Source organism: Bos grunniens, chromosome 13, assembly GCF_055505025.1.
Source record: "Bos grunniens cultivar Pamir isolate PY7600 chromosome 13, Bosgru_T2T1.0, whole genome shotgun sequence".
In the NCBI taxonomy this organism is placed as follows: domain Eukaryota; kingdom Metazoa; phylum Chordata; class Mammalia; order Artiodactyla; family Bovidae; genus Bos; species Bos grunniens.
Genome location: NC_141177.1, coordinates 19,737,586 through 19,765,096, shown reverse-complemented (window position 1 = coordinate 19,765,096; position 27,511 = coordinate 19,737,586). Strand labels below are relative to the sequence as shown.

General features: G+C 36.5%; 1 protein-coding gene across 13 annotated transcripts in view; it reads left to right on the top strand.

Moving 5' to 3' along the window:
* Positions 1-27,511, top strand: part of ITCH (itchy E3 ubiquitin protein ligase) — a 97,072-nt gene that overhangs the window by 21,771 nt on the left and 47,790 nt on the right. For 10 of the 13 annotated variants that reach the window (XR_015139110.1, XM_086332264.1, XM_086332268.1 and 7 more), the window contains 5 exons: positions 7,311-7,401; positions 15,133-15,274; positions 19,065-19,189; positions 20,905-21,042; positions 23,603-23,648. Coding sequence is in view for 11 of the 13 variants with exons in the window: in XM_086332264.1 (XP_086188390.1) it covers positions 7,332-7,401; positions 15,133-15,274; positions 19,065-19,189; positions 20,905-21,042; positions 23,603-23,648 (521 nt within the window). In the remaining 2 variants the exon portion in view is untranslated. The remainder of the gene's footprint in view (positions 1-7,310; positions 7,402-15,132; positions 15,275-19,064; positions 19,190-20,904; positions 21,043-23,602; positions 23,649-27,511) is intronic. The other 3 variants (XR_015139111.1, XM_086332274.1, XM_086332275.1) reach the window with 1 other exon arrangement.

Below are 27,511 nucleotides of genomic sequence, written 5' to 3'. Positions count from 1 at the left end.
TGGAGTATAGATGATTTACAGTGTTGTTAGTTTCAGGTATACAGCAAATGATTCAGTTATATATATTTTCATCCTTTTTTAGATTCTTATATGGGTTATCACAGAATATTGAGTAGAGTTCCCTGTGCTACAGAGTAGGTCCTTGTTGGTCACACTGATTTATTTATTTTTGTATGTTGACCCCATCTTGCATCCCAGGGATTAATCAATCCTACTTGGTCATGATGTATTAATCCTTTTAATGTGCTGTTGAATTCAGTTTGTTGGTATGAAAATGAAACACTTTGAATGTTATAATGTGGTGGCTCTGGAAATACCAGATTCTTCTCCCATCTCATAGTTTCTTGTTGCTGCCTGCTGTTGTCATTTAATTGATTGTTTCAGACTAATTTTTGTATAGTCCTGTTTTCTTTGTCTTGTATGGTCTCTGAAGTCTATTCTGTTAGATTAGTGGTTTGACAGACAACCTTCTCACTGATTGATTGATATAAAATCGGTTTATAACATTTAAGATTCAAGCGTACAAAATTATATTTTGACTTCTGTATACACTGCAACATGCTAACTACCACGGGTTTAGTTTCCATTCATCACCATGCACTTGACTTCCTTTATCCATTTTGCCCTTCCCACACTTAATTTCTGCTAACGACTATTCTGTTCTCTCTGTGTGCTTATTTTTGTTTGGTTTTGTGTACTCACTCCCCCACACACCCCCAACACACATATGAAAGAAATCATACAGTATTTGCCTTTTTCTGTCTTATTTCACTAGCATAATACCTTCCAGGTCTATCCATGTTGTTGCAAATGGCAAAATTTCCTCTCTTAAAAAAAAAAAATTTTTTTTTTAAGCCGAGTAGCATTCCCTTGTTTTAAACACACACTACACCTTTTCTATCCAGTCACTCACGGATGGCAGCTTAGGTTGTTTACGTATCTTAGGTCTTGTGTGTAGTGCTGGATTGAACATGGGTACACATACATCTTTTCAAAATAGATGCTTTTGAATTTTTTGGATAAATACCTAGAAGTGGAATAACTGGATCATATTCTTAATTTTTGAGAACTCTCCATACTGTTTTCAATAGTGGCTACAGTAATTTGCACTCCCACAAACTATACAAGGATTCCCTTTTCTCAACATCCTAACACTTGTTATTTCTTGCCTTTTTGATAATACTTACTCTAATGGTGTGAGATGGTATCTCATTTGTGGTTTTGATTTACATTTCCCTAATATTTAGTGATGTTCACAGCTAAGAGTTTTATGATTTCAGGTATTACATTCAAGTCCTTAATCTATTTTGAGTTGACTTTTTGTATGGTATAAGCTGGTGGTCTAGTTTCATTCTATTGCATGACCAGTTTTTCCAACATCATTTATTGAAGAGACTCTCTATTCTCCATTGTGTGTTCTTTTCTCTTGAGTTGTGTATTCATTGTCCATTTATGTGTGTGTTTATTTCTGAACTCTCAATTCTGTTCCATTGATTTGTATGTTACTTGGACAATACCATGCTGTTTTGATTACTGTCACTTTTTAATATAATATGAAATCAGAGTGAATGATACTTCAGCTTTGTTTCCCCCTACCCCCCCTCAGGATTGGTTTGGCTATTTGGGGCCTTTTGTGGTTCCATACAAATTTTAGGATTTTTTTGTTCTTCTGTTTCTGTGAAAAATGTCATTGGGATTTTGATAGGGATTGCATTGACTCTGTAGATTGCTTTAGGTCATATGGACATTTAAAAATGTTAAATTCTTCTAATCCATGAGCCCACATACCTTTACATTTCTTTGTGTTGTGTTCATTTTCTTTCAGTAATGTCTTTAGTTTTCAGTGAAAGATGGTCTTACACCTAGCTGGTTAAATTTATTCCTAGATATTCTTTTTGTTACAGTTGTACATGGGATTGTTTTTCTTAATTGCTTTCTGATGATTTGTTGTTAGTGTATAGAATAGACTTTTATATATTGATTTTTTTTTTTTTGTACCCTGCAACTTTAGTGTATTTTATTTCTAATGGATTTTTTGGTGAAAATTTTTTTTAATACATAAAACTATGTCATATTTATTTCCTATCTGATTATTATTAAACTGTAGGACACCCAGTTAGCATTGGAGAATTGGTTGTTGGTGTGGGGAACCCACCCACAGCACTCAACTTGAGACTTGTGGGAATTAGCAACCAGCACCTTTACACTGTTAACAAAATGAAAAGAGAAGCCATAGGCTGTGAGAAAATGTTTGCAAAACATGTAAAGGACTTATATTTAAGATACACAAATAACTCTTAAAATGCAACAGTAAGAAAACAAATAATGAGTAAAATATCTGAACAGATAGCTCATGAAACAGTGTACATAGATGGTAAATAATCAAACATACGAAAAGATGCTCAACATCATGTCACATGGGAATTACAAACTAAGCCACTAGTGAAACATTGTTGTACACCTATTAGATTGGCTAAATTCCAGAAATACTAAATTCTGACAATATCAAATGCTTGTGAGGATATGGAGCAGTAGAAATTTTCCTTCAGTTCTAATTGGAATGCAAAGTGGTACAGCCACTTTGGAAGATGATTTGGCAGTTGCTTACAGAGCTAAAGCATAGGTTTACCCTTATCATCCTGTAATTGTAGTCCTCTTTACCCAATTGAGTAGAAGACTTACATACACAAAGAACGTGCACGATAGTATTTATAGCAGTTTTATTCATAACTGCCAGAGGCTGGAAGCATCTAACACCCTTCAACAGGCACATGGATGCACAGAGGAATAAACACATGTGAAATGTTTATTCAGCAAATTAAAAAAAAACTGTCAAGCTCTGAAAAGATACGGAGGAAACTTTAATCGTAGTACCAAGAAGCCAGGCTGAGGCTCTTAAATTGTGTGATTCCACTATCTAACATTCTGGGAGAAGCAAAACTGTAGAGACAGTAAAAAGATAAGTGGTTGCCAGAAGTTCTTATTGAGGGAAGAAGAATGAATAGGGGAAGCACGGGATTTTTAGAGTTGTGAGATTATTCTCTGTGATACTATACTATTGAATACGTGGCAGTTATGCATTTTTCAATATCCTTAGGACCGTATAAGGTTCATAAAGAGTGACCCTTAATATAAATTGTGGGCATTAGTTAATTAAAACTGTAGAATATTTAAGGTACTGATTAGCAAGGCAGACAAGGTTGCCTACCTTTGTAGAAATTAATAAAATTAATTTAAAAAGTCAGGAAAATTTCAGTGATGTGGTAGAAAGTAATAGTATGGCTACATTATACTGGTCAGTCAGGGAAGACCTGAGTATTAACTTGAGGGCTGAATGCAAGATGTTAGTTATTTAAAGATAAGTGGAAAAAACATTCTCAGCAGAGGGAACAGTTAGTGTAAGCCTATAAGTCCAGAATGACTTTAGTGTGTTTGAGAAATAGAATCCAGATTTACAGTGGCTAAGGAGGAGAATGTTAAGGAGAGGAGAACTCAAGAAAGTAGGTCATGTATGAAATGAAGTGGAGCTTCTATAAGCCAGAGTGAGGAATTTGGATTCTATTTTAGGTGAGATAGGCAATTATTGGATATTTAAGCAGAGTAGAACAAGATCTAATTTTAATGTTTAGAAGAGTACACTAACTTTGATGGGAAATGGCTGAGAGGGAGAAGGAGCAAATGCAGAGGCAGGGGGCCTTATTTAGTGACTTGTAATAGTTTGTTGACAGGGAAGGGCTGGTTGTGGCTTGGGCTAATGTAGTTAAAAGAAAAGTAAGCATATAGGGTATATAGTAGGGTATATTTTGCAGATAGAATCTTTACAACTAGATGAGGGAAAGATTTAATGCTCATAGCTTTGGCTTGAGCACGTGGGTGAATGGTGCTGCTGTTGAGCCAGGCAGAGTTTCACCTTAGTCATTTTAGTAATGCAGACAATTGTAAAGGTTAGGCCTAGGAGTCTGGCGCTCAGGCGAGAAGATGGGCTTTGAAGTGTAGATTCTCTATCTACTTAGTCTTGAGGTATATTTCAAATTGTACAAGTATGGTATATATTTTCTTTTTAAACTCAAATAATACATAAAAAACCACAAGTTCCCCATGACTTCCTTCTTTAGTACACAGAAGGGTAGCCACTATTACCAGTTTGGGATGGATACTTTTTCTGCCTTTATTTATATTTACCTATAGGGATATGCATTTTGTTTTTATTTGCAAAACAGATTACATTATATATATTCTGTAACTTAAATGTTCTTGAAATCTTTACACTTCAGTTACTAGTAAGTTCTAATTGTTGCATAGTTTTCTGTGGTATGAATTTGTGATTATTTAACTGGTTGCCAATTAATACTAAGGTTTCTATGATTTGTCTTTATTATACAAGTGGTGTGTTTTTTTATTCTTAGAGATTTAAAATAATTTTTATTATATGAAACTAACGTGAACTAGAACATACATTATTAAAATTATCAGCATGTTTTTGCAAAGCATCTCACAGTTCTATCACAATGATTAATTATCTGGAGAGAATCACTGTTTCTAAAAATGTTTGTAGTCTGTACTTTCATTAGTCTTCTTTACATGAAATTGTGTTTTTAAAATACATTTTATTATGATTTTGAATTTATTTTCTTTGCAACTTTATAATGTTAATTTAGAATAATCTATACTATTTAAAAGGGTATTTTTCCAGCAATAAACTGTTGCTGTAGATCAGCAACTAGAATAATACTTTATCATGCATAAAATCAGCATCCAGTTGTTGGACTTTTCTCACTGCCTCTTAATTTCCTTATCTTGATGTCATAATTCTGTGGTGAAGAGTCTTTTCAGTATTGAGGAGAAAATAACTATACATATGTGGTAATGATGTCTTTGAGGACTCTTTCTGTAACAAGTAGTTTGCATCAGAAGAATATCCTGTGCAGTGCTCTGTTGACTTTTATGGTACACCTCAGTGCCTTTATATTCTGGGTGACTACTAATGGCTTTATTTATGATGTATGCCTTCTGTATTTAAAATAAATGGCCCTTTTAGTAAATTGTATAAAACATCCGAAATGGTGCAATTTAAGTAGACATAGAAAGTGAAGGGAAAAAATATACAGACCAAGCCAAGGGAATGAGCTAGTCATTTGAGTTAAGGCTGCCAGAATTTTAGCTTTGAACATATTCTTTTTCCTTCCTCCCTACATCTGTCCGTCCCTCCCTCCCTGTCTCCTCAGCATATGGGATTCTGGTTCCCTGACCAGGGATCGAACTCATGCCCTTGCATTGCAAGTGGTCCTAACCCCTGGACCACCAGGGAATGGAAGCCTAATTTTGTATGAATACTGTAGACATGTTTACAGTTTCAGGTTACTTTGTTTGCCTTATTGTATTTATGTATTTCTTACATAGGACCTGGCAGATAGTGAGTGCTTAAGTAAATTTTACTTTAATCTTTGACCCACTCAAAATATTCCTGATATTTTATCAAGTCCCCAAAAGCCTAAGAACATTTTATTTTAAAAACAGATTTAGTTAAATTCTGACAGTATGAATAATTAACATTCGTAGCATTTTCCCCCCACATACATAATCATTCAGTCTTTCAACAACCTTGTGAGGTAGAGATGGTGTTATCCCCGTTTCTCTGACAGGAAACTGAGACCTAGAGAGGTTACATAACTCATATAGTATCATACAATAAGTGTTGTAGCCAGGAATCAAGCCCAAGTGTCCTGATTTTGTTATAAAATCTCTGTTATGTAGAGCATGCCTTACCACATGAGGATTAACTCTTCTGAGACTATGGACTGAAGAAGATATGTTAGGGTTGTTTATTTTAGTATAATTCAGGAGCCATCTTTGTTCCTTTCACAGATCAGATGTTTAAGTGTTTGCAATGTGTCAGGCACTGTTTTGGGATTCTGGGTTTTATCAGTGAACCAAAAAAATGATTCCTGCTCACATGGAGTTTATATTCTAGCCCAGAGAGTCAAAACCAATAAACATAATAACCAAGTCAATTATGTGGTATGTCAAAAGATCACATTGTCTGTAGAAGAAAAAAAATGATCAGGATAGGTGGAACAGACTGTTAATATTGTGAAGAAAACAAGTAGAACAAAGGTCTTAAGGCGAGAATGTGCTGGCATGTTTGAAAAATAATAGGTAGGTGCCTGAGTAGGGGCGGAAAGTAGAGGGGAAATAAGATCAGAAGGTAGGGAGCAGTGGAAGCATGTATCATATAGGGTCTTTCACTCGAGTAAAATGGGAAAATTTGAAGAACTTTTTAACATCTTAAAGTCATCCAGGTTGTGTTAAGAATAGGTACTGAGGCTGGACAAGGATGGAAAACGGGAGACCTTTTAGGTTAATCTGGGTTTCCCTTGTGGCTCTAGCTGGTAAAGAATCTGCCTGCAATGTGGGAGACGTGGGTTCGATCCCTGGGTTGGGAAGATCATCTGGAGAAGGGAAAGGCTACCCACTCCAGTATTCTGGCCTGGAGAATTCCATGGACTGTACGGTCCATGGGGTCACTTTAGGTTAATCTAGGAGAGGGGCATAATTTAGGAAGAAGATAGCTGTCAGGTGGCTATGAATAGATTGATGATAGAGGTGATGAGAAATGGCTGGATTCTAGGTGTATTTTGCAAATAGAGACATTAGAATTTGTCAGCAGATGGGAAGGGACATATGAACAAAGGAGTCAAGAATAACTCCATAGTTTTTAGCTTGAGCATCTGAAAGGATGAAATTGCCTTCAACTGAGATAGTTCACAGAGGACATCAGGGGTTCCGTTTTTGACGTATTAGTTTAGAATATCTTTTAGATACCAAGTGAAGTTGCTGTTTATAATTCAGGAGTGAAATCTGGGATAGAAATGTAAAGTTGGGACTTGTTGGTATATAGATGATATTTAAAGCCATAACACTGGTTGATATCCTTGAGGAAATGAATATGAAGATATGAGAGAAGAGGGAACCAATAACTGAGCCCTAGGACATTCCAGTATTAAGAGGGTAGAGAGACCAGAAGGAATCATCAAAGAAGATTAAGATGGAATAATCAGTAAGGTAGGACATAAACCTCGAGAATGTGTCTTGGGAACTAAAAGAAGAAAGTAAACCACAGAAGAAAGAAATTCAACCATTTCAGATTTTGCTGATAGTTTAGTGCAGGATGGATACTAGAATTTTAGCAGTGTGAAGGCCACTGGTTATTTTGTGGTCTTCAGTGGGACGTGGAAATGGCCTGGTTAGCATTTACATATTTTTCAAGTGGGAATTTTTGACGTTCACAGTGTTTCCTTTGCCCTGTTCAGGTTTGCCTTCCTGTTGGTGATATGTCTGACAGTGGATCACAGCTTGGTTCAATGGGTAGTTTGACCATGAAATCACAACTTCAGATCACTGGTAAGTCTTAAAAAGATCTACTGCATTACTTCCCTCATTCTCTTTGTGTCCCCCTACCCCTACCCCGCCACCCACTCCAGAATCCTGGAGAATTTCTGTGACTGTGTAGTCCATGGGGTCGCAAAGAGTCGGATACGACTGAGTGACTTTAACTTCACTTTCACCATCAATAAAATATCTTCTGAGAAGAAAACCTTTAGTGGCTGTTACATATCAGGTGTTGAATTAGTATTTGCTGAATGAATAAATGAACATAATGTGTAGATATATAAAAAATAACATTTTAATTTCAGGTTGTTATTGGGTATGGTATACAATTTGGGTTTGTTAAACATGCTTGGGCAGTTGCTATTGTTTTTTATTTTGATTTGGATTTTTTTAGCTTTGTTGAGAGCTAATTCACATACTATACAGTTTACTCATTTAGAGGTCAGTGATTGTTAATACATTCTCAGAGTTGTGCAACCATCACCAGTCAATTTTAGAACATTTTCACCATTCCAGAAAGAAACCCCTGCCCCATATTCCCCAGCCACCTTCAGCCCTAGCTTAATTATTTTTCTCTATAGCTTTGCCTACTTTGGTTTCATAGAAATAGACTCAAAATGTGTGGCCTTTGTCTCTTGACTTTTTTCATTTATATTGTTTTCAAGATTCATCCCTGTTGTAGCATGCATTAGTGTTTAATTTCTTTTTATTGCCAAATACTATTCCATATGTGGAAATACTTTATCCATTTATCAGTTGATGGGTGTTTGGGTTGGTTCCACTTTTTGGCTATTAGGAATAATGCTATGAACATTTGTGTATAACTGTTTGTGAAGTTGTATGTTTTCAGTTTTCTTGAGTGTGTTCCTGGGAGTAGAGTGACTGGGTCATGTAATACCCACATTTAGCATTGTGAGGAATTCCAAATTAATTTTCAAAGCATCAGACCAATTTGTATTCCCAGCAGTCATGTATGAGGGTTACAGTTTTGTAAACATCCTTGGAATGCTTATCTTTTTGGTTAGAGACATTGTAATGGATGTGACATAGTATCTCAAGAGTTTGAATTCATTTCCCTGATGGTTAGTGATGATGAGCATTTTTTTCATGTGCTTATTATTAGACATTTGTATATCTTTTTTTGAGAAATGCCTATTTAAATTTTTTGGTTGCTCTTATTACTTTCCTAATACCTGTTTTTTTCCTCTAACCATACTAACCAAGTGGATCACTTTCAAATTCATGTTTCTTAAATGCCACCTAATTTGTACCTGCTCAAAAACCTTCAGTGCTTCTCCTTGGCTATGTTAGTGAATTTCTTTAAAACTGGGCTAAGACCTTTCACAGTCAGGCTCCATATGATCTCTTTGTAGGGTCTTTTTATAGAAACCATTTGTACTAGCCAAAGTGAGGCACTGGATTTTTCTTTAGACAAGCATGTGTCTATTACACAATGGAAACTTAGTCTTTCTCCTTTTAATTTAATGGCATTTATTGATTATATTAGTTTCTGTTAATACTGTACCTGGCTTACATCCAGCTCTAGAGTATGAATATAAAGTTATAAACTGTATTATTATCTTTCTAGAAACCTAAAAGTATTTGAGTTATATAAAAGTAACACCTTCTTAAGTTGAAAGCATGCTAGAATTTATTCTTGGGAATTCTTTTCACTGACTCCAGTCTCTTCTTAGTGATGTCTGATTTTCAATGAAAGATTCTAATATTTCTTTGCCAAAGCCAGATTCTAGTTGTTTCTCCCTTCCCCATCCCTGGTGGCTCAGATGATAAAGAATCTGCCTGCAGTGCAGGGGACCTTGGTTCAATCCCTGGGTCAGGAAAATCCTTTGGAGAAGGGAATGGCTACCACTTTAGTATTCTTGCCTGGAAAATTTCATATACAGAAGAGTCTGGAAGGCTATAGTCCATGGGATTGCAAAGAATCGGACACGACTGAGCAACTAACACTTTGACTTTCTCCCCATCTTCAGTCTAGTCTGTGTAGCTGTTTTACATTGGGCCAGGCTTCTTAAGACTTTTTTTTAGGGGACAGCTTAAGTTAAAATTTTTGATTTAAAGAATTTATTAGTGTCAGCTTTTCAAGTTATGTAAGCAATATACATGCTTTTTATTTTTAAAAAGTCAGCAATTTAAAATAGTAATGTGAGGAAAGAAAAAGTGAAAGTGTTAGCTTCTCAGTCGTGTCCTACTCTTTTCGATCCCTTGGACTACAGCCCACCAGGCTCCTCTGTTCATGGAATTCTCCAGGCAAGAATACTGGAGTGAGTAGTCATTCCCTTCTCCAGGGGATCTTCCTGACCCAGGGATCGAGCCTGGCTGGGTCTCCTGCATTGTAGGCAGATTCTTTATCATCTGAGCAACGAGATTTAAGTTATATTCCTTTCGACTTTTCTTTGCATAAGCTAACTATCTTTGCTATTGTGACCGTCACGGGAAGAAAAACACTTAATGCCTAAATGCACCTCAAGAAGACATAATTCTTAGCCATTTATAAGCTTTTAATCTTGAGTCTAAAAATTCTGAGAATGTACAAGTATAGGGCAAAAGCATTTTTAACAAAAACAGCCATCGTGAATTATGGATAAAAGTTATATATTTAGCAAAGACATCATTAGATATGGCAGATATGGAGAACAACAGATAATAAACAGTAGAGTGCCAAATTGACTACAATCAAGTGTCCTTTGTAATTCACTGTTTACTTTGCTTTTGGTGCTAGAAACCTCAGAACAAAGTGTTTTTTCCCACAAGTCACTTTAATTGACGTTGTATTTTTTACTCTGTATTAATGGATTAGCTACAGTATTTGAATTTTTTGTTTTTTTATTTTATTTTGGTAAGCTGCCTCAACACTTCTAAAATTCAAGAAAGGCATAAATATGCAAGTATAAAATATATGCCCTGGTATATGGTAATGGCAAGAGATAATGACTTTGGTCAGGAAAAAGGGGTAGTATTTGACTAGAGTTGCTGTGGAAGAAAGTGGTGCTTGAAGCATTGCTACTATTTAAAAAGTAGAAAGGTATAAAAGGATCTTTCAGCAATGAACATGACAGAGCAAATGGCCTGAAGGAGGGAAATGCCGAGGCTTCCCTCGACATCCCTAAAAGCCACTGCTGCAGAGTAGGGACCTGTGAGAATTCACAGGAATGGGCCATCTCCTTCACATGAGTCAAAGCTGCCAAAAGAAAAAAAAAGTCATTGCTAAGGGACCTGGGAAGTAAGCAGAGTTTTTAACAAAGAGCAGTAAACTGGATTGGTGTTTTAGAAAGTTACTGTAAAAGACTGATGGGGAAATTTAGTGTCAAAAGTTAAAATGTTACTCTGTGGTCCTGCTCAAATTTATTTCTTTAACTCTTTCTGTCATACATACATTACATGTGCATGTACATAGTTTGTTTACGGTATATACATTTGCTAATTGCTTTTCCTTACCAGATGATGGCAAGTAGAAAATTTATTTCAGATAAATGATACCTTATAATAAGTTTTAATAAAAACTTATATAAGTTGTAGCAAGAGTTTTAAAAAATTAATTCATAAATTGATACTGTGTTGATAAATAGATTGTTTAGAGAACTTGATGTGTTTTAATTTCACATAATTCTTTATAGGAACATCAAGGGAAAGGCAGCCTTGCTTTTCTTTTTCAGAATTTACATAAAATAAAGTATACCTCATCACAAGTGATTGAGTTCTCACAAGGAAAAAAATTCCTTTTCTAGTTCTTTAATTTTGTATCTATATGAGGTGATGAATGTTCACTAAACTTAATTGATAATTATTTCCTGATGTCTTATATTTACACATTTACACCTTAAACTTTAAAATCATGCCAGTTCATTAGTCACACTTTCTATGATTTGACTCTTAATTTATAGAAATAACATGAATAGCCATTTTGCTGTTCCAATTTGAACTGGAGTAGAAAGGTGGTCTTTTGTGCTATGCTTTCATTGATCAAGGTACTATATGAAGCATCCCCTTGGGAACTTCTCTTGGCATTGAAGTGATTTCTTAACACTTTTGTTGAGTATTGAATGTACCTGTATTGATTCTTGTGTTGGGCAGATCCTTTTGTAACTTATCAGATAGTTACAAAAATTATAGCAGGAAATCAGAAATGCCTACTTACTCTTAAATGTTTTTGAGAGTTCATCATATTGCTAATCATAACTTGATCTCAGCACCCTTGTTTGTTTTAACCTTGTTCCTTATAGCCTTCTGATTCCCAGAATAAGTTGATTTCCTGGATCATTCTTTAGTCTTTATCTCTAATTCTGTGGCCTGTTCCTTTACCTTGGACATAAGTCTGTTTTCTTACATCCTTCCCTGTCTTTAGCCATTTCCTGTTTAATTATGTTCTGCACCTAACTTCAGCTATTATACTAAGCTTATCTGTGTTTTGATGCTTACTGTATGCTAGTATTATACTTACATGGGCAGAACAAGTACTTTGGTATTTCCTAGAAATTTCTTAGTCTCAGTCCTGACTCAGAGCTCATCATTTGAGGAAGAGAAACCATCTTATTTCAGTTCTTACAAACTGAAATTAAACCTTACTGTATTTTTCCAGATTTACTAGAACACCATATATTTAGCTCCCAATGCTTAGAGACCAGGAGGGTCCTTCATACTTTAAATTTAAAGTCAAGAGTTTATATCCAGTTCTGCCCAGACAAGCCATGGTTCTGCTACAGAGGCCTCTTTTGGCCTCTCATGACTTCTGACCACAGAGGGTAATCCTTGCATAACTGGTTTTATCTCCTATCAGTTCATCATGTTGCTAATCATAACTTAGCACCCTTAACTTAAGTGTGGTGATCTCCCCACCCTTATTTGTTTTACCTTGTTCCTTACAGCCTTCTGATTCCCAAAATAAGTTGAATAAGCCAAGGATTCACTTTTACTTTCTTTACATTTATTCATTTATTTTTACTGTCTTTATATTTAAATTGTCAAAACTTTTATTTCATATTGAAGAGGAAGTTATTAAATATACACACTTGCTATACCTTGCCATGAAGGGGATTGCAGGTTGAGTTAAATAAGTAAAAACTAATAAACCTACTAAGAACTAAGACTGAATGAAAAGCAACAGGAGCCATATATAGATAAGAAAATGCTGTGCAAGCATAGAACAATTTTGACTTGTTAGATTTAAAGAACCCTTCAAAGAGAAGAGATTAAAGACAACTCAGGAAGTAGAATTGTGTTGGATGAAAAGGAAAAAGGATCATTATGAGTGGAGGGAAGTAGCACATATGAGCAGTCAAAGTACATGGTCCTTATGAGGGACAGCAAACAGGTAAGAGTGGTTAGAACACTAGGGGCCTGTGTGGGATTTTGTATAGGAAGAGGCTGTAAAAGTACATAGTAAGCAACATAAAATGCCCCAGAAGAATTTAAACTTCATTTTTCAGGCGTTAGGGAATCATTGAAAAGTATTGACACGGTCACATCTGTTCACAATTCTAGTAGCTATGAGGAATTGGGCTGGAGAAGTGAGAGTAAAAATAGACAGTTGTTAGAGGCCTTTAGGTGTAGCCCAGGTGACGGATGATACTGACATTTTTCTGATTAATTTTCTTCTAGTTTATAATTCATAATCTTTTAATTTACCTTGGGAATTTAAATTTTAGGAAGTAGTACATTGATCTATTTTACAATGTTAGGACTGTAATGAAAGTTTTGTGCAATCTAAACTTTGAGATTTGAACACTTAACATAATTTCTCCTGTCCAAGCTTTGCTGTGACTGTTGGATAAACTTTTAAATTCTGTTGATCTTGTTCTTTTTTTATGTGTAAAAATTAAGATGATAATACCTGTCTTGCAGAACAGTTGTGAGAGTCAAAATCATAATATTTAGGTGCCAGACACAGTAAAACACTAACAGTTGGTGTTAGTTTCCCTTACTCTTTTTATTTTCCCATTTAAAGTTTCCTAAAATGGCTCTCGTGGGGTTGAGTGGGATTATGTGGTAAATAGCTTTCCAAAGTTTGAATCCTAAAAAGCCACTCAGGATAGCTGCATTGCTCTTTGTTCTAGGCTTAATCAGTTTTAGAGGATCACAAGAGCCCCTGAAACAAAATGAACTTATGCATGACTGTATGGACTGTTTCACCTTTTCTCAGACCACAAATGTATTAAAAATAGGGATTTTTCTGGGGCAATCCTGTGATTAAATTAGGTTTTGTATTAAGTAGTAGGGCTTTATAGTACATATTAGTCAGAGATAGGTCTGATCCCCACTTAAGCATTTTCTGTTCTGAAAAAGACATTTTGCTTAGTGTTTCCACTTTGATGTCTCATGAGCATCTCAAATTTATACATCCGTTATAATACACTTGATTTCCTGCCCATGCCACCCTCCTCAAACTTGTTCTTTCCTAGATCTTTTCCATCTTATTCAATGATACCACCTTCTATCCAGTTACTCATGCCAGAAACACAGGAGATATCCTTGCTTCTTTTCCGTAGCTCACTAATGTAACCTAATCCTGTTGATTCTCATTAGAAAATATTTATTCCTCCCCATATCCATGTTCACCACCCTAGTCTAACCTACTGTTTCTTAGATGGCTGTAGCAGTCTCTTAAGTGTAAAAGGACAGAAGTAAAATATTAGATCAAAGTGAAGTTGGGGGATTCAGGGCCACCACTTGGGACTGTGCCTGCTAGAGTGCCCAGATTGTCTATGTGTTGGACTGTATACTGCACTTCTTGCGTAGCTCCTGTATAAACTTTCCTAGCAACTCGCAAGGGCCTGTTAGTCTTGATAGGCACTGGCATCTCTGAACTTTGCTGTTAGAGTAGATATCCAGGTAGTAAAATAATTCTTTGGCTGTGGTCATCTCATTTATAGGGGACCAGTGAGTTGTCTCCTGTGGAAGCTGTGGGGTGTTCTAGATTCGAATCTACTCTTGGTGCCTTCCTTCCACACAAGGCTGGGACAAGGCTGTTTTATGTTTTATGGCAGTGGTGACTAACTTAGGCTCAGGATGTAAGAAGCTCTTGCTAAGGTAATGAGAGATATATGAGATGCTAGACATAATCTTAGTTTGTAACTCTTCCTTCAGTGGCTTTCTAGCATGCTTAGAATAAAATCCAAATTCCTTATCTTGGCTTGCAAAGCCAAATGTGATCTCACTTTATTTACCATTTTTCTCTGTTTGCTCTACTTTTCTTAGATCAAAGCTTTTGTACTGTTTTCTTAATGTTCCCTTCTTCCTACCTTTGATCTTGACATGGATAGATAGCTCCTTGTCCCTTAGATGGTTGCTTGAAAGTACCATATCCTTAGAAAACTTCTTTACTACCAACTCATATTCTGCCACCTTAGGCTGTTTTTCATCACAAGGACTTATCTCTAATTATAAACTGTTCTGTCCAGGGTTTAGAGCAGTAATATCTGATAGATGGTAGGCATTCACATATTTGTTTACCAAGTTTGTCAATGTACTTTTTATTGACCTCAAGATCTCTGAGACTAGTGATACTACTGATGGGAATTTGGGTGGATGGGTGAGAAGTCCTATATTTTTTAATAAGATGGTAAGAAATACACAGGTCATCTGTGAATAAAATTTGTGAATATTTTAGAGCAAATGGCTTTGTTTCTCTTGAGTAAAAATAATGCTCTGTTTAATCTTTGTGAAATTAAATTGATTTGAAGGATGGACTAACATCTTGAATACTGAAATATTTTCTCTTTTATTTAGTCATTTCAGCAAAACTTAAAGAAAATAAAAAGAATTGGTTTGGGCCAAGTCCTTATGTGGAAGTCACAGTAGATGGACAGTCAAAGAAGACAGAAAAATGCAACAATACGAACAGTCCCAAATGGAAGCAGCCTCTTACAGTGTAGGTTTGAAAGTATTTTCTGTGGTATATTTTGTTTAATAGGTCAGCAGAAATGCAGCTTTTAGAAAGTTTTTCACTTTTTTTTTGTTCCTCCTTCCTCTTAATTTTACCCTCCTTGTTCTTTTAGTCTTGTTTCTCTTTAATTATTTTTTTTCCCAGTTTCTCCTTTTCATTGCATTCTTGTTTAGTTGTTGATGGTATCTCTGTTGCCACTAAATAGTAGCTGAGAGATCCCAGGTTTGCTGCTGCTGCTAAGTTGCTTCAGTTGTGTCCGACTTTGTGCTACTCCATAGATGGCAGCCCACCAGGCTCCCCCGTCCCTGGGATTCTCCAGGCAAGAACACTGGAGTGGGTTGCCATTTCCTTCTCCAGTGCATGAAAGTGAAATCGCTCAGTCGTGTCCGACTCTTAGTGACCCCATGGACCGTAGCCTACCAGGCTCCTCTGCCCATGGGATTTTCCAGGCAAGAGTACTGGAGTGGGTTGCCATTGCCTTCTCTGGATCCCAGGGTTATGGGCCCAGAAATATTAGCAGCTCTTTCCTTAATTTAGGTTGGAAATAGAGGGATATCAGGAACTCACTTCATTTTTTATTATTTAATTTTTATTTTAAATTTTAGTTTTAAACAAAATTTAATTTTGTGTTTTTTTTAATTACAGTGCCCACACAAAACCTACCCACTTTTTTTTTTCTTTAGAAAAATTATACATTTTGTTCTATCACCCTATTTTTATGTTAAACATACATTTTTTTTTTCTAATTTTATTTTATTTTTAATCTTTACATAATTGTATTAGTTTTGCCAAAAATCAAAATGAATCCGCCACAGGTATACATGTGTTCCCCATCCTGAACCCTCCTCCCTCCTCCCTCCCCATACCAACCCTCTGGGCTGTCCAGTGCACCAGCCCCAAGCATCCAGCATCGTGCATCGAACCTGGACTGGCAACTCGTTTCCTACATGATATTTTACATCCTTTTTTTTTGAGTATGTACAGGTCTAACATCCCTAATATAACTATATAATACTGTTTAATGTGGATGGACTGTGATTAATTTTACTAGTTCCCTATACAGTTGATTTCTAACATGCTGTTAGACAGTGCAGTATACATTCCTGTGCATATATCTGTGTGTTGGTGTTTTTATCTGTCATTTAAATTCATAGACGTGGGACATAGCTCAATTTCAGCACTAATTGACAAAGCCCTAAATGTTGGTAAGAAAAGCATAATAGGTTGAAGGGAATTATAGGTTAATTTTTAAACTTTTTCTACTAAAATGGAAGAAAATGTATGATTTATCAACAAATAGATTTTAAAATAATACAATATATTTTTAAAATAATACAGTATGTTATATATTAAAGCATAGTTCAAAATATAACCAGTTGTTATTTTATCAAATGTAGACAAATTGCTTTCATTCCCTAACATTTGAAATTGTTCATTTTTTTCTCTTAGAAAAACAAACCTGTTACTAAAAATGTTTTATTTTTAAATGGTGAGATGAGACACCTGAAGTGATAAGCTCTTCTCTTCACATGATGCATGCCTCTGTGAACAATATTTCTAATAAATGACAAAACAAATTGGATATACCTACATTAATCTTTAACATGGATTTTTGAAGTTCTAGGGCATCTTGTATTTAACAATGATTTTGAACAAATAAATGAAACTTAAGAATTTTCCAAAGATCATCTTGACACCTATTTTCAGAAGTATCATTCTAATGTTTCTCATCTGTATTTATTTCAACATTAATGTTTCTTAGACTTCATTTTTAATTAGTGCCACATTAGAGATTTGATCTAGATGAAAACTGTGTGTGAGTAACATTTTTTTAAAAACAAACCTTCAAAAGGCCACAGGCTCCAATAACGACTGGAGATGTTCAGAATAATAGGCTGAATACTCATCTATTTTCTACCAACTGCTAACTGTGCTTACTATAAATATGCTTTCAGGCTCTTGAGCTGATAGCAACATGAACTTAGTGGTTTAAAAGTTAAGAAAAAAAGCTCTCCTTGTAGCCCTATATGGTAGTGCTCTTCAGCCATATTTGGAGGGAAACACTTACTTCTGAATTTTTAAGTTGCAGGAGATTGGCCTGCAATTTTAACACAGCTTCCATTGTTAGGTATCATGCTTTCCGTACTTGTCTCAAGAATTGAACTGAAATAATCTGCCATCTTTGATGGCAGAGTTTATCTTTCAAATTTAATAAAATTAAATTTATTAACTTTTATTCCATCCCCATTATAATTACTCAGATGACTAACAGAGAAATGTTCTCTTAATATTTAATATATGTTCTCCTGAAAGTAACCTGCAATTTTTGAAAGTTTTGAAAGAGAATGAATACATTGTACCAAAGAGGGGCAATGATTAGGTGAAAGTTTCTTAGTTTGGTTACAGTATCTGCCACTGGGAGAAGGCAGTGGCACCCCACTCCAGCACTCTTGCCTGGAAAATCCCATGGACGGAGGGGCCTGGTGGGGTGCAGTCCATGGGGTCGCGAAGAGTCGGACATGACTGAGTGACTTCCCTTTCACTTTTCACTTTCCTGCATTGGAGAAGGAAATGGCAACCCACTCCAGGGTTCTTGCCTGGAGAATCCCAGGGATGCGGGAGCCTGGTGGGCTGCCGTCTATGGGGTCGCACAGAGTCGGACACGACTGAAGCGACTTAGCAGCAGCAGCAGCAGCCACTGGGAATTCCTTGGTGGTCTAGTGGTTAGGACTCTGCACTTCCACTGCGGGGGGCATGAGTTCTGTCCCTGGTCAGGAAAATCTTACAGCCTTGAACCATAGGACTATCATAGGTTATATAGTGTTCTGTTTTTCTAATTGAAATAGTGTTTATACAGCTTATTGCAAATTCAAATTTCTATTCTGTATTGGCATTTAGCAAGGTCTGGCCTTATTTGACAGTTGTCCTGGACACTTTGCCTCTAGCAGTGTGAAACATGGGATAATATAATCCTGAAATCCTTAAGTAGCTTACTGAGAACATTCTTAATACAAATTTTAATGATAGATTTTTGTTCAGATTACAGTCCATCACCAACTGGCTGTGTGATAGTTGGCAATTTGCTTATTCTCTGAATATCAGCTTCTGTATGTGAAGATGAAGTGATATTCTCACCTCAGGGTTACTGTGAAGATTAAATGAAATAATCCTAAGCTCAGCACACTACCTGACATAAAATAAGAATTTAATTTTTTGTATAAATCACTTTTTTGTACTCAGTTCGTTTCAGTCTCTCAGTCGTGTCTCTTTGTGACCCTGTGAATAGCATGCCAGGCCTCCCTGTCTATCACCAACTCCCAGAGCTTGCTCAAACTCACGTCCATCGCATTGGTGATGCCATCCAACCATCTCATCCTCTGTCGTCCCCTTCTCCTCCTGCCTTCAATCTTTCCCAGCATCAGGGTCTTTTCTAATGAGTCAGTTCTTTGCACCAGGTGGCCAAAGTATTGGAGCTTCAGCTTCAGCTTTTTGTACTACTAAAATAAAATTATTTTTCAACAGTTTGTAGCATGATGAGCACTTTTACTTTTGTTGATAATACATACGTGTAATCGTTCCTATAGGTCACCAGTGCATGAAGATGACCATGCAAACCTGTAGCATTCAGATATGTTTTTCATAAGATTATAGAATACAGGCAATATTGGTTGTAAACTGTAAGATACGTGGTGATATTTTAATTGTAATTTATTTAGAATTCCATTGTGATATTAAAGGAAATACTTTTTTCACCTTTTTTTTTTTTCATTTGTAGTATTGTCACCCCTGTGAGTAAATTACATTTTCGTGTGTGGAGTCACCAGACACTGAAATCTGATGTTTTGTTGGGAACTGCTGGATTGGATATCTATGAAACATTAAAGTCAAACAATATGAAACGTATGTATGTGAAAATAAGAATAAGCTCAGCTTTTGTTATTTTGCAAGAAATTCATGTGCTAAATGTGGAGAAAATGACTGTTCACTATTTGTTTTTAAGTTTACATGGTTGTAACATTACTACAGAGATAAAGCTTGAACTCTTTAATGCATTCTTAATATCTGGTTTGGCCATTCATTTTGGATCCAGTATTTTAAATAAATATTATTTAAATTTATTTAAATAATAAATTTAGTAGATAGATATTTATTGAAGGCTGTACTCAATTATGGAAAAGAAATAGAGCAGAGATGATTTTATTTTAGATGGTTTTATTTATATGTGTATACCTCTCTTTTGATAGATCAGTTCAGTTCAGTCGCTCAGTCATGTCCGACTCTTTGCGACCCCAGGAATCTCAGCACACCAGGCTTCCGTGTCCATCACCAACTCCCAGAGTTCACTCAGACTCACGTCCATCGAGTCAGTGATGCCATCCAGCCATCTCATCCTCTGTCGTCCCCTTCTCCTCCTGCCCCTAATCCCTCCCAGCATCAGAGTCTTTTCCAATGAGTCAACTCTTTGCATGAGGTGGCCAAAGTACTGGAGTTTTCAGCTTTAGCATCATTCCCTCCAAAGAAATCCCAGGGCTGATCTCCTTCAGAATGGACTGGTTGGATCTCCTTGCAGTCCAAGGGACTCTCAAGAGTCTTCTCCAACACCACAGTTCAAAAGCATCAATTCTTCGGCACTCAGCCCTCTTCACAGTCCAACTCTCACATCCATACGTGACCGCTGGAAAAACCATAGCCTTGACTAGACAGACCTTTGTTGGCAAAGTAATGTCTCTGCTTTTGAATATGCTATCTAGGTTGGTCATAACTTTCCTTCCAAGGAGTAAGATCTTTTAATTTCATGGGTACAATCACCATCTGCAGTGATTTTGGAGCCCCCAAAAATAAAAGTCTGACACTGTTTCCACTGTTTCCCCATCTATTTCCCATGAAGTGATGGGACCAGATGCCATGATCTTTGTTTTCTATAGATACATAAAAACTTGCAACATACTTATTTTAATTAATATATCATGATTTTAAAACAGACTTTTAATCCCTTGAGTATCTAAAGCATACTTCTAAGAATTTTATTTCTTCATTTAGGATTTATAAGAAAAAATTCATTCTTAAATTATGTTTTCACTCCATATAATTCAGACATACCTTGCTGAGTAGTCTTAGTTGTCCTGATGGCTAATTTTGAAGAAGAGAATGAATATAATAAGTGAGATGATTGAGCTATTTAGTGTTTTTGTTTGTTGTTTCGTTACTAAGCTCTTGTGTCCAACTCTCTTGTGATTCCATGGACTATAGCCTGCTTGGCTCCTGTCTCCATGGGATTTCCCAGGAAGGAATACTGGAGTGAGTTGCCATTTCCTTTTCCAGGGGATCTTCTCAATGCAGGGATCAGACATCTACTGCATTGGCAGGCGGATTCTTTACCACTCACTGAGCCACCTGAGAAGCCCCATCTAGTATCTTACATTGTGGATATTAAGCACTAGGAAATTTTGTTCTATTTTTAAAAATGTTTTTGGCATGAAAAGGCCTGAAACCTTGGGTGAAGTGTATTAAAACAATATGTCTACATATAAATATAAATTTTCTGACAGTTATGTTTTTAACAGTTATGACTTAAAAAAAAAGTGACCATTTTCTGTAATTTTATTCTCTTCCAGTTGAGGAAGTAGTTGTGACTTTACAGCTTGTAGGTGACAAAGAACCAGCAGAGACAATAGGAGATTTGTCAGTCTGTCTTGATGGGCTGCAACTAGAGTCTGAAGTTGTTGCCAATGGTGAAACTGCATGTTCAGAAAGTAAGTAATCACTTAAAAAAAAAATTCATTTTTATTTATTTGGCTGTGCTGAGTACCAGCTGTAGCACACAGGATCTTCCATCTTCATTGTGGCATGCAGGATCTTTAGTTGTAGCATATGGGATCTAGTTCCCCTAACTAGCGATTGAACCCAGGCCCCCTGCATTGGGAGCACAGAGTCTTAGCCACTGGACCACCAGGGAAATATATAGGGTCTTTTCTTCTTAAACTAGTGACTGTAAAGTATGTTGTAATTATTGCCATTCTTTTCCACATAAAGAAATGATTTTATTTCCATTTTATAAAGAGACATTTTTCATTTTAAACTTTCAGTACATTGTTTCTATTAGGAACTAAGAGTTGAAAAGCTAGCCAAATATAAGCCAAATCATTGTTGTCTCTGAGAGTGATAAATTGATTTATAAAGTAGCCATTCTGTAGGCCAACAGTGGCAGTTAATATGGCACATTTGATGCTACACCTTCTCCAGTGCCGGTGGCAGACATAGTTTACTGTCTGTAGCAGTGTCTGATTTAGTTTAAATTTGACTGAAAATCCTTAGTACTGTACCAGACAGGCCAGTACAAGCTGGAATCGTTAGCCATTCCTCTTCCATTTTTGTAGGCTACATTTACTGAGCTGTCTTTGAGTTAAAATAATGACAAAACCATTTTTGTGATTTGTTTTATGTTGATGTATTTTACAGTTTATGGTTTACTAGTGTTAAAGGGAATAAATATGAGATGTAGCATGCTTAATAAAACCACCTCTCAGTGGATTTCCTTTAGATATTTCCATCCCTTATTTGCCAATAAGTGTATTTTCACCTGGAACACAGATTGTCAAGACAAAGCACAGGTTAATGGTCTCCTTGGTTAGTCTGACAGAGCTCTCTGTTTACCTAGAAACTGTATTATGGAGCATTTTGCAGTGATCAGGTGCTGTTATACTTCTGTTTCTACTTTGGAAGACTTCCTACTTCCTTTCTAATTCATGACCTTTTTTTAATAGCAGAACCTTCAAGATAGTCCTGGTTATATCTTCCATATTGGTTCTTTGGGGTTAATGAGGGTAGAAAGAAATTTCTGAATTGGTTATACTGGTTCAGAGTTGACACATTCATATAGATGGAATCATAACAATAGGTAGTCTTTGTGTCAGGCTTCTTTCACTTAGCATAGATAATGTCATTTCAGGTTTATCAGTGATGTAGAATGTTTCAGTAGTCTGTTGCTTTTTATTACTGCATAGTTTTAAATTGCACAGATGTACCACATTTTATCTATCCACCTGTACCATTTTTTAAAATAAAATCTTGAGACACTTGCCCACCTTGCTGAGTATGATATAGTAATAATATAGTGGTGACTCAGCATCTTTTTAATGAAGTAATCCATTACTTCTTTGGAGTAGTATAGTGATGATTTCACTCTTTGAAAGTTGGGACTGTATTCAGGGACTGTTGTTCTTTAACTCAGTGGACCTAGGCTGTTAAACTTGTTCTTTTTGCATTTCATAGTTTTTTAAACTTCTCTGTATACTACTTTTGCTGCAGTCTGTGCCTACCTATAGTATTCTCCCTCTGTATCACAGTTCCTTACTGAATCCTAAGGATATTTCATGAATAAAACTTGAAGAAAGTATGACTGTTGTAGCATTTGTTTTGGCCACTTTGAGACCCATTTGTGCCTTTTCTATTCTTGAAGCTATTTTCAGGGCCTTTGCGTAAGAAAGATATTACTGATTTTTCTATTTTCAAAATCTTCTCATTATCCTGCACTTTTAGAGGGAGGTAATTGGAATACAAAAGATGACTAAAATACATTTGAATTAGAATCAAGCAAATGGGGACTTCTCTGGTGGTTCATTGGCTAGTACTCCACACTCCCAGTAGAGGCCCCAGGTTCCATCCTTGGTCAGGGAACTAGATCCCACATACCACAGGGCAACAAAGCCACAACTAAGAGTTTGTATGCCACAACTAGAGATCCTGTATGCCACAACGAAAATCTTCAACTTTCCTGTGTACTGCAACTAAGACCTGGTGCAGCCAACTAGCTAGCTAAATAAGTAAGTAAATAAATAAGACATTTAGGCAGAAGTAGCACGTGAGTAATATACCTTGACTCATTACCATCTCTTATACAAAACGATCATTTGCACACAGACAAAAAATAATCATTTGCTCAATTTTGATAAAACTTCTCAGTCATGTGAACATTTATCTTATTTTCCTTTTAAATATCATGTTGGACTTTAACTCCATTCCAGCATGTTCTTTACTACATGCATGCTCAGTCTCTTCAGTCATCTCCGATGCTTCACGACATCATAGACCGTAGCCTGCCAGGCTCCTCTGTCCGTGGGATTTTCCTGGCAAGAATACTGGAATGGGTTGCCATGCTCTCCTCCAGGATTATCTTCCCAACCCAGGGATCGAACCCAATCTTTGTTACTAGAAAGATACAATGAAGGGTTTTGTTTACAAAGCATCTTTAGGTAAAATGTACGTACGACTTCTTGAAATTCATTTTCTGTCTAACTTTTAATGTTGTTAAAGGTGCTTCACACAATGATGATGGCTCCAGGCCCAAGGATGAAACAAGGTAAGAGTTCACTTATTACATATCATAGAATGCAGAGAGAAACAAGGGAGAATGAATAAATTTCATTTTTGTCAAAACTTCAAGTTCAAATTGATATAAAAATGTGTCAAATTTCAGAGCTCTAGGTAAGAAAGGAAATATTCATGGAAAATTCAAGAGCCTTAGCTTATATGACTGCAGTTCTGTAATGTAGGCCAGAGGTACCCAAACACTAATAGTTCTTCAGCTTATACAAAGTGAATATATTGGCACTTTCCCAAAGGTAGGGAAGTTTAGAATCCTAAGGTCATTGTTGGACTGTTTCCTTTTCCAGGAAAGCTGGGCTCTAATTTTCTCACTGTGATTAAAGATAGAAAAGGTTTTAAAAATTAATAACTCTCTCGGTAGACCAGAAGACATCCTATGTTTTTGTGTTTCTTTTTAGTTTTATTTTTTTCTTAAGTTTTTTTTTGAAGTCATGAAATGTCCCTCATAAAGATGTTTTAATATTTCAGTGTTCTTTGGTCCTCTTTTGCATAATAAACCCATACTTTTACATTAGCGAGAATGTGATACAATTTTGTAGTGTGTTGAAAGGTTGTGTTACACCACTCTATTTCATTTTTGTGAATCTTTCTTAAAATACTTTATGAAACCACTCTAGACAGCTGTAAATTTCTTGCAAAGGCATTGCTAGAGCCCTGGCTTCATGCTATTTATTCATTTAATGCTTTATGTTTTCCCAAGTGAGTCATTGTTACAAATAACCTGAGGGACAATGTCTTCTGGGTTTATGAGATTGCCAGACTGATCTTTGAGCATGTCTTTGTGTTAAGCATGAATTCCTTTGCATTAGCGTTTTCCACAGAGCATGCCTCTTAGATGATGGGTTTGTTTGTCACATGCTGTTTAAATGTTGCTCTACAGGAATCATGGCAGTGAACCCTTTGCTTTTGTTTGCTGACTTCATCACTTGGGCATGTGTCCAGTGAAAAAGGCAAAAACCTCCCCCCGCCAGACATTTAAGAAGTTTACTAAACAGCTTTAGGTTTTTCTACTTTTTTGTTTAAATCAAGCACTACATGTATCATCAACATAGTTCTGATGGTCTCCTTTCCCCCATAGCATGTCTGGATATTTTGTATTTCTCAGTGTTGTCTTCTGTCACTTTTATGAATTACCAAGGTGACTGATGCTTAATGTTCAAGATTTTGTTTTTCAAAGTGCCTTCCTGATTGTTAATCATTGATTTGCATATTATAACCTTAGAATGTATTAGCATCTGGGTTCTCAGGATTCTTTATCTTGTTCCTAAACATCTAAACTTACATATACTAATAGATCAGGTAAATATGTATGGTGAGATAAATAGACTTGTAAGACAAGCAAAGAGCAAAGCCATGGTAGCACTAAATTTGTAGCTAATTGCTTTTCAATATAATGGTGATAAGTTCACATTGACAACTTTGTATAGTATATTGTTGTTGTTCAGTCATTCAGTTGTGTTCAACTCTTTGTGACCCCATGGACTGCAGCATGCCAGGCTTCTCTGGCCTTCACTGTCTCTCAGAGTTTGCTCAAGCTCATGTCCATTGAGTTGGTGATGCCATTCAACCATCTCTTTGTCCCCTTCTCATGCCCTCAATCTTTCCAGCATCAGAGTCTTTTTCCAGTAAGTCAGCTCTTCACATCAGGTGGCCAAAGTATTGCAGTTTCAGCTTCAGCATCAGTCCTTCCAATGAATATCAGGGTTGATTTCCTTTAGGATTGACTGATTGGCTCTCCTCTCAGTCCAAGGGACTCTCAAGAGTCTTCTCCAGCACCACAGTTTGAAAGCATCAATTCTTTGGTGCTCAGCCTTCTTTATGGTGAAATTCTCACATCCATACATGACTACTGGAAAAACCGTAGCTTTGACTATACAGAACTTTGTCACCAAAGTAATATCTCTGCTTTTTAATATGCTGTCTACGTTTATCATAGCTTTTCTTCCAGGGAGCAAATGTCTTTAATTTCATGGCTCCAGTCACCATCTGTAGTGATTTTGGAGACCAAGAAAATAAAGTCTGTCACTGTTTCTACTGTTTCCCCATCTATTTGCTATGAAGTGATGGGGCCAATGCCATGATCTTAGTTTTATGAATGTTGAGTTTTGAGCCAACTTTTTCACTCTCTTTCACCTTCTTCAAGAGGCCCTTTAGTTCCTCTTCACTTTCTGCCATAAGGGTGATGTCATCTGCATATCTGAGGTTACTGATACTTCTCCCAGCAATCTTGATTCCAGCTTGTGCTTTATCCAGCCCAGCATTTCACTTGATGTATTCTGTATATAAGTTAAATAAGCAGGGTGACAATATACAGCCTTGACGTACTACTTTACCAATTTTGAACTAGTCTGTTGTTCCATGTCCAGTTCAAATTGATGCTTCTTGACCTCCATACAGATTTCTCAGGAGGCAGGTAAGGTGGTCTGGTATTACCATCTCGTTAGGAATTTTCCAGTTTGTTGTGATTCACACAGTCAGAGACTTTAGCATAGTCAGTGAAGCAGAATTAGATGTTTTTCTGGAATTCCCTTGCTTTTCCCATGATCCAGTGGGTGTTGACAATTTGATCTCTGGTTCCTCTGCCTTTTCTAAATCCAGCTTGTATATCTGGAAGTTCTTGGTTAATGTATTGTTGAAACCTAGCTTGGAGGATTTTGAGCATTACCTTGCTAGCATGTGAAATGAATGCAGTTGTGCAGTAGTTTGAACATTCTTTGGTGTTGCCCTTCTTTGGGATTGAAAGGAAAACTGACCTTTTTCTGTCCTGTGGCCACAGCTGAGCTTTCCAAATTTGCTGATAGAGTGTATGCAACACTTTAACAGTGTCATCTTTTAGTTTCAAATAGCTTAGCTGGAATTCAGTCACATCTACCAGCTTTGTTCGTAGTGATGCTTCCTAAGGCCCACTTGACTTCGCATTCCAGGATGTCTGTCTCTAGGTGAGCTATCACACCATCTTGGTTTTCCTGGTCATTAGAACTTTTTTGTGTACTTCTGGCTTGTGCTTCTGTTAGGTCCATACCACTTCTGTCCTTTATTGTGCCCATCTTTGCTTGAAATGTTCCCTTGGTATCTCTAGTTTTCTTGAAAAGTTCTCTAGTCTTTCCCATTCTATTATTTTCCTCTATTTCTTTGCATTGATCACTGAGGAAGGCTTTCTTATCTCTCCTTGCTATTATTTGGAACTCTGCATTCAGATGGGTGTATCTTTCCTTTTCTGCTTTGCCTTTAGCTTCTCTTCTTTTCTCAGCTATTTGTAAGGTCTCCTCAAACAAGCATTTTGCCTTTTTGCATTTCTTTTTCTTGGTGAGATGGTCTTGATCACTGCTTCCTGTTCAATGTCACGAACTTCTGTCTGTAGTTCTTCAGGTACTATATCAGATTTACTCCCATGAATCTATTTGTTATTCCCAGTGTATAATCATAAGGGAGTTGATTTAGGTCATACTTGAATGGTCTAGTGGTTTTCCCTATTTTCTTCAATTTAAGTCTGAATTTTGCAATAAGGCTTTCATGATCTGAGCCACAGTCAGCTACCAGTCTTGTTTTGCTGACTGTATAGAGCTTCTCCATCTTTGGCTGCAAAAATATGATCAATCTGATTTTGGTATTGACCATCTGGTGATGTCCACATGTAGAGTCATCTCTTGTGTTGTTGAAAGAGGTTGTTTGCTCTGACTAGTGCATTCTCTTGGCAAAACACCGTTAGCCTTTGCCTTGCTTCATTTTGTACTCTAAGGCCAAATTTGCTTGTTACTCCAGGTGTCTCTTAAGTTCCTATTTTAGCATTTCACTACCCTATGGTAAAAAGGATGTCTTTTTTTGGTGTGTGTTCTG